The following is a 17,773-nucleotide window of genomic DNA, read 5'->3' as shown; positions in this document are numbered from 1 at the left end:
CTGGTTCAGATTCCCCTGTGAAGTCTCTCAGCTTGTGATGAATCTATAAATTTGCACTGGTGAGTTTCAGGAAACAGAAACGCATTTAAAAAAAAACAAAACTCCAACATTGCTCTCTTCTCTCGAGCAGTAATCAATTCAACATTTATGTTCAAACTGAAAAGTCTTCAGAAAAAGAAATGTTCTTTTATGACCCTAAGACTATATGAAAAGAGGAAAGATAGGCAAGTGACCAATAAAACAAAACTATTCAATGATCCATTTCTAACCAATGGGAAAAGACATTGATACCTATGCCAGTTATGAAAGATGTGACCCCAGGCAGTTATCTGGGTATTAACCCAACTGACATTTCCCCCTTCTGCACACTCTTAAAATCTAGACCACCCTGTGCAAAACTGTGCTCAAACCTGGCTTCAATGTTCCAGTCTCCTGTGTTATTTCATCTACACACTCTGCTCCAGTCAAATCATTCTGTTCATGAGTATAAGAACTATGTCTAATTTCTACTTCTCCCACAGCACCTCCACAAGACTGAACACTAGCATCCACTTTCAGCTGTGGGCAGGTGACCTTCCAACTAGACACAAGAGTGTTAAACATCATTTGGGGTTCCAAGTCTCTGTTCTTCATCTGTAACAATTGGTATCTTCATAGCTTTCCTGTTTCTGTGATAAGATTACCATTAACAAAAACAACCTAAGGAAGGAAGGGTTTGATTTGGCTTACAGTTTGAGGAAGGCATAGTCTATCATGGGGAGACAATGTACCCACAGTCAGGAATCAAATGATTCCCCAAATGCAGTCTAGGACCCAAGCTCAGGAATCACAGTGCTCTACTGTCCATGTTTCTGCTGTGAATTTCTACTTCCATTAACATCATCAAGATAATCCCTCACAGGTAACCCTATGTCTCCTAGGTGATTACAGATCTTATTGAAAGTCAACACTGAATAGCACACTTAATTACAATAGTTCAGCAATTCTTAATCTTCCAGGTTTGAAAAACCTCTTCCTAATTCCAGGAATTTCAAGAGCTGTTGACAGAGGTTTCTGTCCCGCCGGTCCCACAGCCGTTCAGTCCCAAAGAAACACACAGAGGTTTATATTAATCATAAACTGGTTGGCCTATTATCTCAGGCTTCTCATTAACTCTTATAACTTACATTAACCCATTATTCTTGTCTGTGTTAGCCATGTGGCTTGGTACCTCTCATCAGCAAGGCATTCTCATCTTGCTTCCTCTATGCCTGGATGACGACAGCAGACTCAACCTTTCTTCTTCCCAGAATTCTCCTATTCTCGTTGCCCCACCTCTACTTTCTGCCTGGTCACCTCACCTATACTTCCTGCCTGGCTACTGGCCAATAAGCTTTTTTATTAAAATAATACAAGTAACAAGCTACAAGACCATTGTCCCACAGCAAAGTCCCACTTCGCTTGCTGGAGGACTGATATCAATGACTAAAACTCCCTAGTCACCCAACTCTGTTTAGTGTAGGTGAAGGACACTTAGGTGTACAGAAACTAAATGATTGTCAATACTCACACAGGTAGTAAACAGCATAGCTGATGAATGTGAATTTACTTATCCGCTAAGTCCCAATTGTTAATCACTGTGTTTTGCTGACTCACAGAAAAGAAAAAGGCACTATTCATCAACAATGCATTTAAATGCACTTGTATCTGGAAATCCCAACACCATGCACAAACTTTAGAAAAACTCTACTGTGATGTCTACATGTAGAAAACATTACCTGGGAACAGCCAGTGCTAGATGAGGCCACAGATTTGCTCATCCATTACATAATTCCAGGAGTTTCCAGAGTCCTGTGGCTCCCAGGTTGAATACTACTAGGGTGACTGGGTAAGCCCTGAGATCCAATCTTGCTTTAAGTTTACATGACTATGGTTCTAAAATTTGCATCCTCCTGGAAATGTTTGGCTTCAGTGTAGTTCAGTCCAGTAATTGCTTGGGGAAGCTGAAACCCCAGAAGCTCCTCCTCCTTCATTTGTAGAACTGCCTAGTTAAACATTGATCTGATCAGAGTCCCTAAAAAAGGAAGAACCTCGCCCAAACTCTGTTCACTGGAGAGGAAGAACCAGATGTCCAAGTTATTTCAATAGACGGAGCTCTGCAGAAGAGCTGGTTGAATATACTTCTGGAAAAAGAGGACATGGAATACAAGTGGTCAGCAGAAAGGACCAGGAAAGAATTTGATAGTCCCCATGTCTATCACCATAGTCAGATATGAAAGACACATCTGGGAGGCCTGCTCTATAATAACATCATACTTAGAAAGGGAATGGGTGGGCTCCATTTCCAGTTCTCGAATGGAGAGTGAGAGGTGGTAAATTACAGAGCACTCTGAGCTCCCCACAAAGAGCCCCTAGATCACAACATGTTATATTTATCATGGTTATTAACCAGAGTTCAATTAGGATCCAGATTCAGCATCATGATGTGTCATGAGCCTAAGGAGCAGAGAGAAGAGAAACATCCCATAAACAAGCATGTGGGTTGGCTTGATCTTTTGACTATTGTTCTATTTGGAAAATAAAAATCATAATAATCATATAGCAATGTTCTCAGCAAAGTGTTTTTAGAATAATTTCTCTGTTGAACATTGAAAATAAAAGCCCACACATTCATCAATTCTCACCCATTATTTGAATCAGTAGGAGATGCTCAAAGCATGATCTTAGGGGGCAGGAACTGCGTCTCCTCTCTGGGCAGGTTAACAAGTCTTTAGAATGGAGTAGGATAGATTATATAGTCTAGAGGACTGTTTTTGGTACAACTTCAGTAAGTTAAGCAAAATTATAGCTGAAGGCTGAAAGAGGAGACAAGGCAGAAGAAAGAGATTTTTGAGGACTTAGTTCCAGGTTCCTAATTCTGAAAAGACATGGAGTCATTCAGTGACATTATTTCCTTCCCAGCAAACAGTGTCCCTCCCTGAAGATGTATTCACTATCCTGTCTAGAACCCCTCAGTGGGCTCCCACAAAAATATTCCTTTCTTCCTTCAGGTCACTGTCACCATGAGTCCCCCAAGCAATCTTATTCTTTCCCAGTTGTGCCTGGTGTTCCCTATGTCCAGCCCTGCCCACCTGCCCTCTCCTCTTCCTGAAGCTCTCCTAGTACTTCCCCTCCTTCCTCTTCCACGGCATCAGCCTCAATATCATCGTCATTCTCTTGGTCCTCCCTCTTCCTTCTGATTGGGTCCAGGATCCCAGCACCCTGACCTGATGTAGGTGTGTCTTAAAGTTAAAGCCTTCTTTTTTTTTGTTTAAACAGAAAAGGGGGAAATGATGTGGGAGAGTCTTCTGTTTGTGTTGATTTCATTGGTTAATAAAGAAACTGCCGTGGCCCATTTGATAGACCAGCCCTTAGGTGGGTAGAGTAGACAGAACAGAATGCTGGGAATGAGGCAGACGTTTCAGGCAGTCGCCATGACTCTCCTCTCCGAGACGGATGCAGGCTAGAATCTTCCTGGTAAGCCACCACCTCATGGTGCTACGCAGATTACTAAATATGGGTTAATCAGGATGTGAGAGTTGGCTAATGAGAGGCTGGAGCTAATGGGCCAAGCAATGTTTAAATGAATACAATTTGTATGTTGTTATTTCGGGTGTAAAGCTAGCCATGTGGGATCCGGGTGGGATGAAAAGCAGGCCTGCTGCAGCTCCTCACTACACCGACCCTTCTCCCTACTTACCCAGCACACTATGACATTTCAGTTTAAATGTGTGTCTCTCTTCTCCATTAGACAGCAAACGCAAATAGAAACTATATCTGCCCATTCCTAAATCTCTAGCAGTTAGCTTTGTGTCTGAACACGGGATGTACTCAATAATATTGGCTGACTCTTCCTTTTCCTTCTCTCCTAACTCTTCAAAGTTCACCTTTCCCTTCATACTTACAAAGGTCTTATGTGGCTATAGGCTTAAGCCTCAGTGGATTAGGTCACAGAGGTGCATCCATCATTCCTCTTTCTCAACAACAAAGTCACCCCAAGCCATGACAGGTTTAGCCGCAGTTCCCCAGGTCCAGTCAAACATTCATGAGGGGAGGAATGGCTACAAAAGGTCCGGCTGGGCTCTGGAAGGTCATGGTACAGGATGTGCCCCCCACGGTCATGTAAATCACTGCAAAAACATGGCTGATGAGAACTGAAGTGTGCAGCCGTCACACCTGTCACTCTGCCTCGAAGTCACTGCCCCAGAGCTGGAGGCCAGGGAGAGGAGCCATGGCCTTGCACCCCTTCCCTAGCTGTTCTGTCACCACGGCTCAGGCAGCCAGCTGACAGGAGAGTGGCAGCCACGAAGGAAGGAGTTGAAAGACAAGGGGGAGGAAATAGGAAGTTAGCTACCTCTGTGCAAGGGCTGACTTCCTGGCAGGCTTGACGTCTCCTTCCTGTGGGTGGCCCTCTGGCCTCTAAGGGTTTTATGAGAGTGGAGCAAGGGAAAGAAGACACCAAACAGAAAGACTGAAGAAATGGGGCGCTAGAGGAGGAGACATTCTCACTGGTGATACAATTAAAAATGAAAACCTCCTTTTCGACTTTTACTCTCAGAATTTCTTTGTTGTTCTTACTAATAATAGCTAGGGAGGACTTTCCCAGTGTTGATAAAATTAGATAGACTACTAAAAAGAGATGCGTGCCATCCTATTGTTCAGTTTTATCTTGGCACAAAATGATAGTAAAAGAGATTTCACAAACAGCCACGGTTTCAGAATTCCAATCGTTTCAGTAAACCTGTCCTTTGACGTAAGCATGAGTGAGGGAGGGGTGGCCATTCTGAATGAAGTCCGCGGGAACACGGCATTCTGAATATTCTCAGTGATAATATTCTTTTTTTCTTACAATGCTCTGGGCTCTTTATCTGCATTAAACAATCCACTCTCCAAGCCCTGGCTCATGCATTGTTCTTAGCGGGACCTGGACAAAGCACCTAGCCACATGCATATCAGGCTTCTCTTCTGTGAAAACGCTGGACGAATTCACCGTTCTCCCAGCTATAAGCGCAGTGACTACGACTGAACCACTTTGACCTAGCTTGTTCTTATTGTCTTCTTAAATCTGTGCTCTCCCACCTCGCTCTTTCTTCGGAAAACCACTCTGTGCTCGGGCACGGGCACGTCTGCTACTTCCTGGCTTCATTGACATTAAACAGTGCCTTGCGTCTTCATGTTTCACACCGGTGTGTTTATACTTAACTGTGGATATATTTACAGCACAGACAAGCTACAATGTCTACCCAAAGGAGGAGATGTATTTTATCCGCACAAGGGAAACACAAACACCCCCCTTTAATTTCTCTTCTGTCTTCAGAGTCCAGAGAACGAAGTCGTACATTAGACTCTGCTTTGCATTCTTACGGCCTCTCACTCCAGGCCTCACGCATCCGAGCACATGAATAGAACACACAGGGCTTAGAGTGGTCCGCAGAAGATGAACTTCGCCACAATTTCTTCCCGAAGTCACCTTGAGTGACTGTAAATCCAGGAAGAAAAGCCCCAGACCAAGCTGCCTCAGTATCACCCAGTTTTCTTCACTCCCCTCTGCCGTTTCCTCTTCTTGGCGGCCACCACAGCTAATTCTAGCCCTGCTCCATTATCTGCCAACTAAACTTCTGCCAGTGGGGACAGCAAGAAGCCTTTGAGGAGGGGAGATTTCCTAACGCCAAGTCCTTATATCTGGAATTTAGTCAGTGCTCAATAAATACATGTCCAGTGAACCAGTGATAGATCTCAACAGAAAAAAAAAAAAGGACATGCATGAGAAAAATCTGCCTACTGCACCAGTGAATAACTAACTGCCGTTTCCTAACTGCCTATCTCATTTGGAGCCTCCCTGAATGTACAGAATCGGATCTTTAAGCTCCACACACTGCCCTTTGCCCACTTCTTTCCCTGAATCGACCTCTTCATTCTAAAAATAAAGAAGGGGGAAAAAAAAGCAAAATTCCGCATCGGAACTGTATCTCTCCCATCATACAACTGGCACAGAAATAGTGTTCTGATCAAAGAAGATGCTGCACCGAGCAGTATGTAGCTGTACTGCTCCCCCAGCGTGGAGCTCGAAACGAACAAAATGCCAGGGAGGAGGTGGAGCGCTGCCAGAGAAGCAGCTCCCAGCTCCACTCAAGAGGAAGAATCTCAAGAGCAGTGGAGGCTAAGGACTTCCAGGCCTCCCCACCGGCAATCCCAAGGACACCAAAGTCCTAGGCCCCCCGCTTTGCTGATGCTGGGAAACTCAAAGCCTCTCGTATCCCCTCATTCAGGTCAGTTTCCCATTTTCAAAATTACCAGCCCCCTGCCTCCTCCCTCTACCCAGACTCCCTTTGTCCCACCTCTGGCTTTGGCCCACCACAGCTAAAAGGATGAGTACAAGACAAGTCTGTAAGAAATCCCACGAGGCTCCCTGACGTGATTTGCTGTATAAATACCCAGGGCTATCACACTCTTGCTGCAGGGATTTGAATCGGGCTGGGGGCCCCTGGGGCTGCATAAGCAACACCTCCCCCACATTCTCAGCACCAGAGAGACAGAGTTCCCAGAGGAAAACTGTGCTTTCCTCGATCTTTAGCTGCTGGGGAAACTCATATGTTAGGGCAGCCTTCTTACAGCAACCCTCTAAAAATACCTATCGATGTATATTTAGCTCCAGATATCAGCCTCCTACAAACAGGCTTTGGGCTAAACCACTCCGTGTGTGCCACTGGCTGGGAGCTGCTGCGGCTGCAGGCTGCCTGGTCCCGCTCTCTTGCAGCATTCCCCTGCCCACGTTTTCCTTTGTCTTCCCTCTTTCCTCGAGGTGGAAGAAGCTGAAGTCGGAGCTGAAGATACAGAGATGATTCCCTTCTCTTTGCCATGTCTTTCCTCAGAGGTGATCCCAGGGTAAAAGAAGTTTTTAAAAGAATTGTACAATGTCCAGAACAGGATTCTAAGAAGGACTCTATCCCCAGCTTCAAGTCGTCGGGGCTCCCTTGTTGCTCTCAGGTTCAAGTATATGATTTCCTGCACAAACCAGACTTGTTGACCTCCCAACAAGTATCTCTTCACCACTCCACTCAAAAAGTTCCCAGCGATGCCCTTCTTTCTGTCTGTCTCCTCATACGTCTCCACACCTAAACATTTGCACTCAGAAATTTTTTCTCAGCAAAACCCTTCTTTGCCAGCCTGCCATGCCCCATCCCTTTGTGATTTGGGATTCCCTTCTGAGTGCTTATGACATGTAGGCTCACTGTCCTGATGAGGAATACTTGACCTATCCCACCCACACCTAGCACTGTGCACAGTACTTTGAGTACTCAGTAATGTCTCTTCAATATCTCGAGTGGCTGCCTGAGCCTGGTTGCAAATACCTTAGCAGAGGCACAAGGTTTAGACACATGCATGCATACTACAGTGTTTACACTACTGGTCCATTGCCCACGTGATACCAGAGTGTATGCTGAGCTAACTGACATTTTTAATAGGACAACAGACAATCTAGCCATTGAGAGCGGTTTTGAACTCAAAGAGCAGCTCTGTAACAGCATCAGGACTGTAGCACAATTGAAAATAAAGATCGCCCAAGTGTAAGAGGAACAGCATAGCTCACCACTGGGCTGGAACCAAAACATGTACAGAGGAAATAAAGAGAGCAGGGAGCTCCTTCAGCTGAACTGGACAGCTACTAGCATCTTTGAACTCAAGGGGTAGTGTAGCTCAGAGAAGGAACCCAGACACTAAAGGCAGACAGTCTGGATTCAAACTCCATGTTTTTCATATTGAACAGCCTCCCTTAGCTGCAAAAATTCTGGCCCAGAACTTCCAGGAGGTGCGAAGAAGGACAAATAGCACAGAACTCCACACATACCTTCCCCTGGTATACCTACTTGCCTATGATAACATTTACTTTATAGTCTGGACAGTTTTAAGAGATTAACAAAATTAACTAGAATTATAACACAAGCTCCAACAACACACTAGAAAAATTGCCAATGTTACTACATTCACAATTACAGCCATTATTAAGTAAGGAGCACTGGAACACAAATTCGGCAGTACCTTGAAAGAGGATCTAATAACAGAGGCTATTGTCTTATGGGCAGGTGTGTATACATAGCATGGGCACCCTGGACAAAGAGCTGGTTCATGTGCCAGGCAGGGCTGTGAGGAATAGCCAGAGATCTTACCATGCTACTCAGAAGGGGAGGCCATTCAATACTTATGAATCATCCACTTAATATTTCCAGGCTGTGGTTGACCACAGATAACTAAGACTGTAGGAAGCTAAAATGTGGATAAAGGGAGAGTACTGTATGGAGCATTCACTTAGATACAAAGCCATTATTAAAATTTTCAGTGTCTTAGAATATTCATCCCTGAGCTGGACCTGGGGAATAACTAAACCTAATAATTCTTACCTGTGGTACTACTTTTACAAATTAGAGATATCTGTGAAATGTAGGCTTTGGCCCTTGGGTTGCTAAACGCCAAGTATCGTTATAAGACAACTGATGTAATACTGAGAGCTCTTTTCTCCCTGCTGCCTGCCTCCAGCTACTCTAGAAACCTACTCGTAACACTCAAGAAGCACTTCCCAGAGGGATATAGCTGAGAGCCCAATATTTCTGACTAGTTTGGGGTGCATACTCTCAGCTTCCATTTCCCTAAGAGTGTAAGCTAGGCAGATGGGGCTGTGGATACAGACGAGTGAGACCAAATGGAAGATATGGAGATGGTCTCTTGATCCCTGGGTCCAGACTTCCCTCAGCTCTTGTATCCTCTCGAGGACAAGAGACTTGAGAGTGGGACAACTAATACATCGGAACTTAGTGAGCAGTAACTACATTCTAGACGCTGAACGTAAGAGGTGAACGCAGGTCATAAGCACAGATGTCTCCCCATTTACTCGCTCTCACCAATGGTTTAGGGGTGACTGAGTTTTTATCATACCCAATCATTCTCTATATATTTAGGCTCAATAACTTCCTATTAAGGTTAGTACATATGAGGTGGCTTGATGAGAGTTTAAACACAGGTCCTCCTGCATTGTTACCGATTTAAGATTAGAGAGCTGAAGTTCTAGTAGATAGATGTTCACTTCAGCAGAGATGAGAATACACCGACTGGGGTATTTCTCAGTCCACAATATCCGCCTTGCTGAATAAGCAAATAGATGAATTAATGTGTTACTAAACAAGTTACTAGACAAGGAAGAAGTCAGCTGGACCTTCTGCACCAAACGACATTCCACTAAGAGCTGACCTGCTTGCTATGCCACAGAGCAGGGCGCTGTCTTCCAAGCCCATAGACTGGTGTCTCAGAAGGAAACAGGAGGCTTGCCCTCTTCAGGCCACACTTGCAGCCCCAGGCTGTGAACTGGAAACACATGTATGACAATGGGCTGCCCTGCCGCACTCCAGCCACTGTTTCCTGGGGTCCAAAGGAATATGAATCACAGAGATTTATGACTATAGAGCCGTGGGGTAGCAAAGGTGATTGATGGTATGAGAAAGAAGAATGTTGAAGACAGGACTTAGAGGCAGAAGATGTGGGCTCAAGTCCTAAATAGGTGTCTGCTGTTTAGACACATGCCCTCTATGAGCCTCGCTGTCAACATTTGGAAGATGAGGACAAGACTCCTACTATTGTTTAAATGTGCCCTGTAAAATGCCCCTGTTGAAATTTAGGCAGCATTATAACATGTGGAGTGGTACCTTTCTGAAGTGATTAGGTCTTATGGATACGTCCTTAAAGTGTATATTAAGGCCTTTATAACCAGAATGGGCTAGTTATAGCAGGAGCACACTTCTGATAACAGGATGGGTGGGGTTAGTTTCCCTCTCTTCTTCAGCATATGATACCCTTGACTCTGTGCGGACAAGACTAGAAGGGCTTCACCAGACGCCAGTGCCAGCTCTCGAACTTTCCAGACACAAGAAACACAAGGTATAAATCTTGGTTGCTTAGAAAACACTCAGTGTCTGATATTCTGTAGTAGAAAATGGACTCAGACAACCCCTTTTATGGGTTTATAGGTATCACATGAACTAATCGACATAAGCAGACACTAAGCCATGCACAACTTCAACTAAGAATACTAAAGGGTAGGGGTGCCAGACAGACTATGGTGACCCCAGTGCCCCTAAATACTTGTCTCCTAGCTACAGGCTGATGATGACAGGTCTCATGCTGAGCCAGCTGTCTGATGCCACCGCACCCACCCTCCCGCCCCCCACCCACCACCAAAACTGAAAGCTGAGATGCTGTGCAGTGTCAGCCCTGAAGCACTGTGTCATGCTCCAACACTGTCACTCCCCCTGTGCACAAGAGTAGAATGTGAGCTGACACCTGAAGACAAGGTGGGAAGGAAGAGCTGTCAGCAGGGATAACTCTGGGTGCAGGTGTCAGGAAGGGAGAAAAAAAGGGAGGTTATGTGGCCAAGAGAGGGGATGCACAGAATGGGCTTAAAAGGTATTAGTCCTGCATCAGAAGGCATGATTTAAACTCCAGGATCTGCCACCAGAAAGCAGGCAACAGTGAGCAAAGGACTTACCGTCCCTCAGTGCTGATAACTCATCTCTGAGGTCTCTTCTACCTGCTTCACTAGTTAGTACTACAATACTTTTAACTGACATTAAAACCCCATAACTGTAAAGTGCCTGGTAGTTTAATACACCAGTAAGAGAGAGAGAGAGAGAAGAAAGCTCCATCGAGCTCTGCCATGGCAGGATTCTAAACATGAGCTGGCTTCAGAGACCATATGCCTCTTAGCAGCAAAGCAAGGTGGTAGACGAACGTGCAGATGTAAGACAGTTCTGCTGCAGTGGGTCAGAACCCTATCCCTCCGCAGTCACATGCACAGTGAGCCCGTTGCCTGGAAGCCATCAACATGTAAACTGAAAAAAACTCCCGCATGTTGGGGCGAAGGTGGGATGGGATCAGGAGCAAAGTCTTGTTGGGTCAACTAGAAAGTATCAGCTTCTCAAGGTCACCCAGAGAGCCCATCAGAGTCTGAGGAGTCACAGAGAGAGCTGAGGTGACGGCTTAGACAGGACAACTGACTTGGGAAGCTCTAGCACTCCCTGGACATGCAGGTGAGAAATTGAGGGCTTCTTGGCTGTAACAACAAGAGTACCCTGCTGATTCCCATAAATCTGCTCCTTCAACCATGTGACAGCCAGCCCCATTAAAGCCCCTATGAATGAATCTTCCCTTGGCTGGTCAAATGGTGAGGGTCCTTCCCCTCCGCACACCCATCACAGACCCCACATCTATCACCAGCACCACCAGATTCCCCTGTAAAGTACAGTTGTCTTGTAGTACCTGGAGAAGACTGGTTCTGAGATTCTGTGAATATCAAACTTTACACACACGCTCACATACATTATATAAGATGGCATGCTTTAACATATAATGTATGCACGCACATCTTCCTTCCTGGGTGCTTTAAATCATCTCTACAAGACCCTGCAGCATAAATGCTATGTAAATATTAGTTATTCTATACTGCCTAGGGAATGACAATAAGGATAAAAAGTCCTCTTGTGCTCAGTACAGATGCATTTTCCCTAAATATTTCCTATCCATGCTTCACTGGATCTGTTCAGAAGCCAAAGATACAAAGAACTGACTGCACTTCAACCTGTCAAAATGTCTAGTAAAGTGTGACATCCAAAAGATGTATGTTAGAGCATCTTTAATAATTATTATAGCAAAACCCAGAAAGCAATCTAAGTGTCAAATAATGAGCAGAAACAAGAAGCAAACTGTATACATCCACTTAACAAAGTGCTGTTCAGTAACCAGATTTCAGGGAAGTATGGAAGGATGTGTGGTATGCTCATCATATATTGAGAAAAGCAACATTACAGACATTTGAAAGAAAGATTTCTTAGCTTTCAAGGACTGGGAGAAGATGCCATAAAAACCAGAAATTGCTCTTTAATCAGTGAACAGGTTTTCTCTTTCTCTCTTTTGATATTTCTGTATTTTTTAAAATCAGTATGTGACAGTTTAAAATGAAAATGAGTGGCTTAGCCCAGAAATTTCAAATGTTTTACAGTGCATAGAACATTGAACAGGACAAATACACACACACACACACACACACACACACACCCCACCACCACCACCACCACCAAAAACAACAACAGCAACACCAACACCAACAACACTTCTACTCCAAATGGAATTATAACATGATTTAAGTTCACATTTAGAATTATTCTAATATAGTTTATATTATTGATTTTAGAGACATTTAAAACACTGTTCATATGTGCTACATTTTCCGTGACAATATACTCCTGTGGTACTATACATACTAAGTCATATTTCAAATGTACCATTAGAATTTTTTTTTTGAAAAATGACCTACAGAAAATCCTTCTGTAAGGCAGCAGATACTTTTTAAACATAATCAACCACTCTTATTCATCCAATACCTATGCTGAAATTGACTGCTTATAAACTATACTCTAAACCATTAGATCTTTACCTACTTCTCTTTCGCTCAATCACGATTGGCCTAAAAACTACAAATGCGAACACTGGGTCTTTCCTTTCTCCTCATACTCGTTCATCATAACGGTGGCTACAGAGTCTTTCTCTTCAATAACCTGTGAAGCTCTGCTAAGCAAGCCAGGCAGCTAAGTCAGGAAATTTCCATGCCAAACACATACTTACACAGGCTTGTCCCTTCCCCCTGCAAGCACCAATGGACTCAAAGACTCACAAACCACAGAACCTGTACAGTATTACCAACATTCCCAATGCTATAAAGTCCATCACATTTGCTGCCTACAGTGTTGGATCCACCCATTGTCCTCATACTATGTTCATACCCAAATGAGTGATATGGAAATATCCACCTACATATGTCCATGACACTGGGTCAGTCCCAATATATAACTATCTTAAATTCTAAGGAATGACTTATCAAGCATTTTGATGTAATTCAATTTTATGCCATTAATAAATCTATGAATCATTTTAGTCTGTCCTCAGTGTGTTAATTTTATTTTAGCTCAGAAAACATAATTGGAGTCTTCTCCAATCGCCCAAAGAAACTGGATGTTTTTGCTGCATCCTTTGATTGGTATCTTGGGATGACCCCCTTCTCCAGACCAGAATAAGCCACTTGCTTCAGTGAAAAGGCTCCTTTTTGGAAATTTGGGTATTGAGAAATCTAGCAAGACCACAACGGGAAACCAGAAGCATTCCTGAGAGTCCCATGTCCCTGCCTAATGCCATATGTATCCAGCTCCTCCAAAAATGGGTTCTTTATGGTACAGCTACATGGAGACTCTTATCCTGGATCGTTTTCTCTAGTTTATGATTTATATTATGATCTCTGCCCACTCTGTATTCCTTCTACTGGCTCTACTCACCATGAGCCTCCCAACACACACACACACACACACACACACACACACACACGCACGCACGCACGCACGCACGCACGCACGCACACAGAAGAGAGCAAGAAGGAAGGAGACTCACCCACTGAGGACCACAATGAAGTCCATGACATTCCAGCCATTGCGGAGGTATGAACCCTTATGGAAGATGAAACCTAGAGCCACAATTTTGATCCCAGCTTCAAAGCAGAAGATCCCAATGAAATATGGTTCTGTCTTTTCCTGTGAAGATGAAGAACAGAGAAATGATGAAAGGATTTCTCCTTATCAGATACAGGCAAAGGCACATCTTGGCTATCTCCTGTGCACCCATGATGGACAGCCCTATGTACAGGTACAGCTTAGGTTACTGAAGGTCCAGATGACCTGAAAGTGCATGGAATACACACACACACACACACACACACACACACACACACACACACACACAGAATAGGAAAATGGCTATAAAAATGGACAGTTGTGTTCCATCTAGGGACTAGACATCTTTCTCCTGACGGTCCCCACTGGCATAGTGTTGCCTAGGAGTTTATTTCTTTATTTCTCCATTTTTAGGTCTGTACACTAGCTGGAAACTTTAAGAGTTCACATGCCTGGGCCATTAGGCTGGCCACTTGCCCATGTGTTTGGACTTCAAATAATTGTGTGCTCTCTGCTGAAGGAATACATTAGCTATGTGACTCATTCCTTTAGGAGAAGAAGGATGCCGGCATTTAGCAAGTTCACCACCACCACCAATGCATTCAGCCTTCAGCATCTTCCTCCCTTCTCTGTGACCCTCCCTCTTCCTTCTCACTTCAACAGTCCCTTAGGAAAGAGGCGTGAAGCGATGGCCCTCCTGCCTGCCCCTTCTTCTTGCCCGACTACCATGTGAGCACACACGAGTATTTGCAATGCCCTCTTCCTCATGAGTCCCAGTGGGGTTGCTTGGTAACTGTCCCTCGGTAAAGAACAGTCTTCCCAGAGCTGTGTGAGAATGGAAGTGTGGAAAGTGGGGTGGAGCCAGGGGACCAAGGGGAAGAAAGAGAGAAGGAAGCCAGCACATACCAGCCTTCGGGACATCGGGGTCTTGTCATCCTCAGGAAGATGCTGCTCCAGGGCCAAGACGATGCAGTTGGCAATAATGGTGGCCAGGATCATGTACTCAAATGGCGTGAAAAAGAGGAGTTAAGGATCGAGTTCATGTAAGAGAAAATATACCCTTCAAGATGGCCACATACATAAACACACAAACTTCTTCCTTCCCATTGGTCTTTGCAGTCTGAATGATTTATACTCCCAAGCAAGCAGGCAGGCAGCACACCCCATGGCCCTTACTATAAGAGGTATTATCATTTAGGGCTGGTCTGTGAAAACAAAGCATTTTCTCCAAGGAAAAGAAGCAGGTGATAAATAATAGAGTTGGTCATATGTCCAATCCCCCAAATGATGAATGAAATAAAATATAAATCCAGTAACTAACCAGGGATTCCAATCGATGGGAAAGAAGGAAGGAGCAAGAGTAACAGGATCCTGCCCTTCCCATGCTTCAGGTGCCTGGGCAGAAGAACCAGCTTTAGTCTCAGAAAAGCCCCAGTTGTGGCTGCCTGTCGCCCTCTGAGAATCATATCTAGAATCACCCCTCTCTCCAGAACCTCCGATCAACCAAGGGAAAGAAGAAACCCTGGGGAGGAACCCATTCCCCATCCCATGTGAGCCCCCTTCTGACACAGAAAGCACATCCCGGGTTAGGAGAAGCGCTTGGTCTCGCAGTATTGTCTCCCAAGCTTCTGCATTTATAGGGATCAGAAGGGCATAGCATGAACTAAACTGCGAATCCACTGAGTAAACATAAAAGCTTTCCCCTGCTGTTTTTCTGTAGACAGGTGTGGTGTTCTCTGCACCTCTTTGGAAAACATGATTCAAAGCAGGCACCCTGACTCCCGCAGAAAGACTGCAAGCTCAGAGGAGGCGGGGCCATGGCTAGAAAAGGGGAACACCGGCTCCCTCCTAGGGCCCAGTCATCTTGCACGTTGGGATTTCATTCTGTAATTACCACTATGACAAACGCAAACCAGATGTGTCACTAGCCTTGCAGTTCAACCGATTCCCTGGCAAATTCCACAGCTCGAGCTGGAGAGAAGGACAGTTCATATGACAAGGAGTCATATGACATTCTCCTGTCAACGCATAGAGTAGGACACAGGACCGAAACACCTCTTCCCTATACAGAAGGCAGCCAGATCATAAAGAAGCCCCTACCCCAGTGCCTCTCTTTCCATCCCATCAAATGAGCACCCAGTGACCTCTGGGGAGGGGCAGAGACCAGAGCATCCTGTAGGTAAATGTGTGCCCACCAGTTGCTCTGGTCATGGGGCTAGCACAGGAGGCTAGAGAGAAGGTGAATCTTCTAGCTCACCACATTCGGTAGTACCATCTCTTCCCCCGTTTCATTGCACCCCTGAGTCACAGGCATCTCCCACAGCTGGCAGTCTTCCTTCCCACACATCTCCAGTTCTCACACAGCACCCCCAACCCCGAGATCCTCTGCTTCCTCATGCTCCACCACCTGATCTGGAAAATGGATGGGCCTCATTGGACGGACTCCTGCCCCAGATTCTATGGTGCTTCCTGAAGCCCTCACAGCTGGAGGGGAGTCACTGCATGGCTCCATTGGTACTACTAGGCGTCCTATCTGCTTCAAAGTCTGGAATTTAAGGGCACCCTCGGAGAGCCAAACATGCTACAGGCACACTAGCATGCACACCACACCTGCTGTCTTAGGACAAGTGTCCACCCAGCACAAACCCTGGCCAGGCCACCCAGAGCACAAGGATCAGAAGGAGAACACTTCTGTCACATAGCTGACCCTACCTAGAGCCTTGCATATAGAGTAACAAAGGACTAACACAGGGTCCAGTATCCCACAAGACTCTAGAGCAGGCCAAGCTATCCTGGGCCTTGTACTGGTGCCTAGAATTCCAGACGACAGTGAGGCAAAAGTGGTGGTTGAGGAGTTTTTGACCTTGCCTAGGAAATCGGTCCAGAAAGGAAACCGACAGCGTGCCAACACAGCATTGATGAATGGCTACAGAAGCTCAGGGCATCTGGGGTGCTGTTTCTACAATGTAGGTCACAAAATACTCGTGGTACAGAAACTTGCAATCAAATAAATGAGGGAAGCCTGGGTTAAGTAAAGTTAAGTAGGTTCCTTCCCAGCAGGACGGCTTGGAACCTTTAATGCTACTGTACACAGTGTGTGACTGTACACAGTGTGTGACTGCACACACAGTGGGGTGGGGAGCGGGACACAGCACACTCCAAACTTGCTTCACCAAACAATCCTTTGTTTAGAGCATCTCTTGGGAATGGCGCTCACCGGAACATTGTTAGGATCCCTGATGAAAAACAGCAGGTCTCACTGACCACCGCATGTTGAGGAGGGGCTGGTATCTCTGAGTTGAGTTATATATTCATTGTCTCTTCCATGTAACACACACACACACACACACCCCAATGCTATTAATAAAGTTGTTCACAAAACCACTGGGCTCACCAGGCTATTGCCCATGGTTAGAAATGCCCTGTGCAAGCTCCAAGACCTACTCAGACCTCCGTGGACCCAAGAGCTCCCTGGGAAAGATCACTTTCTCACCCAAGCTGTACAAATCTCTGCCTCTTGTGGATCCACTGGGTCTGGAATGGTCTGGAGGTGGGAGGGATTGTGCATTCTTCCACTGGAAGGCTGGGAAGGAAAACCAACGGCTGAAAGTGCCGGAGCCATCAGGCCATGCTGATAAGATAGCTCAGCAGGTACACGTTTCTCAGGACATCCTCCCCGCCGATCTCTACTTAGAACGCTGGCCCCACTAAGCACTCTCACTTCCACACCTGCCTCTCCTCAGCCAGGCAGACCCCATCTGCACTTCCTTGCTAGGGCCTGCCTTTAAGTTTCACCATCCAGATCAGATAGTTGATGCTTGTTAGGGACACAAGACCGGCCTGGAAAAGGTACGGGCATGTCACGACATTACAGAAGAATGACTCTTGACCTCAGAGGCTGATAAGTAAAATTGTCTGTGACAGGTTAAGTCGTGTAGTCTCAAAGCCTGGTGCTATCCACGGCCCCAAATACTAGAATCAAAAGGTGGTATCTTAGTTGGGGCTTCGGTTGCTGAGATGAAACGCCTTGGGCAAGAGCAAGTAGGGGAGGAAAGGGTTTATTTGGCTTACACTTCCATGGCATAGTCACCACTGAAGGGAGTCGGGACAGGAACTCGGACAGGGCAGGATCCTGGAGGCAGGAGCTGTCGCAGAGGCCATGGAGGAGAGCTGCTTACTGGCTTGCTCACCAAGGCTTGCTTGGCCTGCTTTCT

General features: G+C 45.5%; 1 protein-coding gene across 3 annotated transcripts in view; it reads right to left on the bottom strand.

The window, feature by feature from the left end:
- Positions 1-17,773, bottom strand: part of Cacna1e (calcium voltage-gated channel subunit alpha1 E) — a 306,022-nt gene that overhangs the window by 264,827 nt on the left and 23,422 nt on the right. For all 3 annotated transcript variants that reach the window (XM_038349010.1, XM_038349011.1, XM_038349012.1), the window contains exons 2-3: positions 14,466-14,571; positions 13,501-13,640 (exon numbers count right to left, since the gene is read on the bottom strand). In XM_038349010.1, the coding sequence (XP_038204938.1) occupies positions 13,501-13,640; positions 14,466-14,571 (246 nt within the window). The remainder of the gene's footprint in view (positions 1-13,500; positions 13,641-14,465; positions 14,572-17,773) is intronic.

The sequence above is a fragment of the Arvicola amphibius genome, chromosome 12, assembly GCF_903992535.2.
Source record: "Arvicola amphibius chromosome 12, mArvAmp1.2, whole genome shotgun sequence".
Taxonomy (NCBI): Eukaryota; Metazoa; Chordata; class Mammalia; order Rodentia; family Cricetidae; genus Arvicola; species Arvicola amphibius.
The sequence above is the reverse complement of the archived record's forward strand: the minus strand, read 5'-3'. Positions and strand labels throughout refer to the sequence as shown.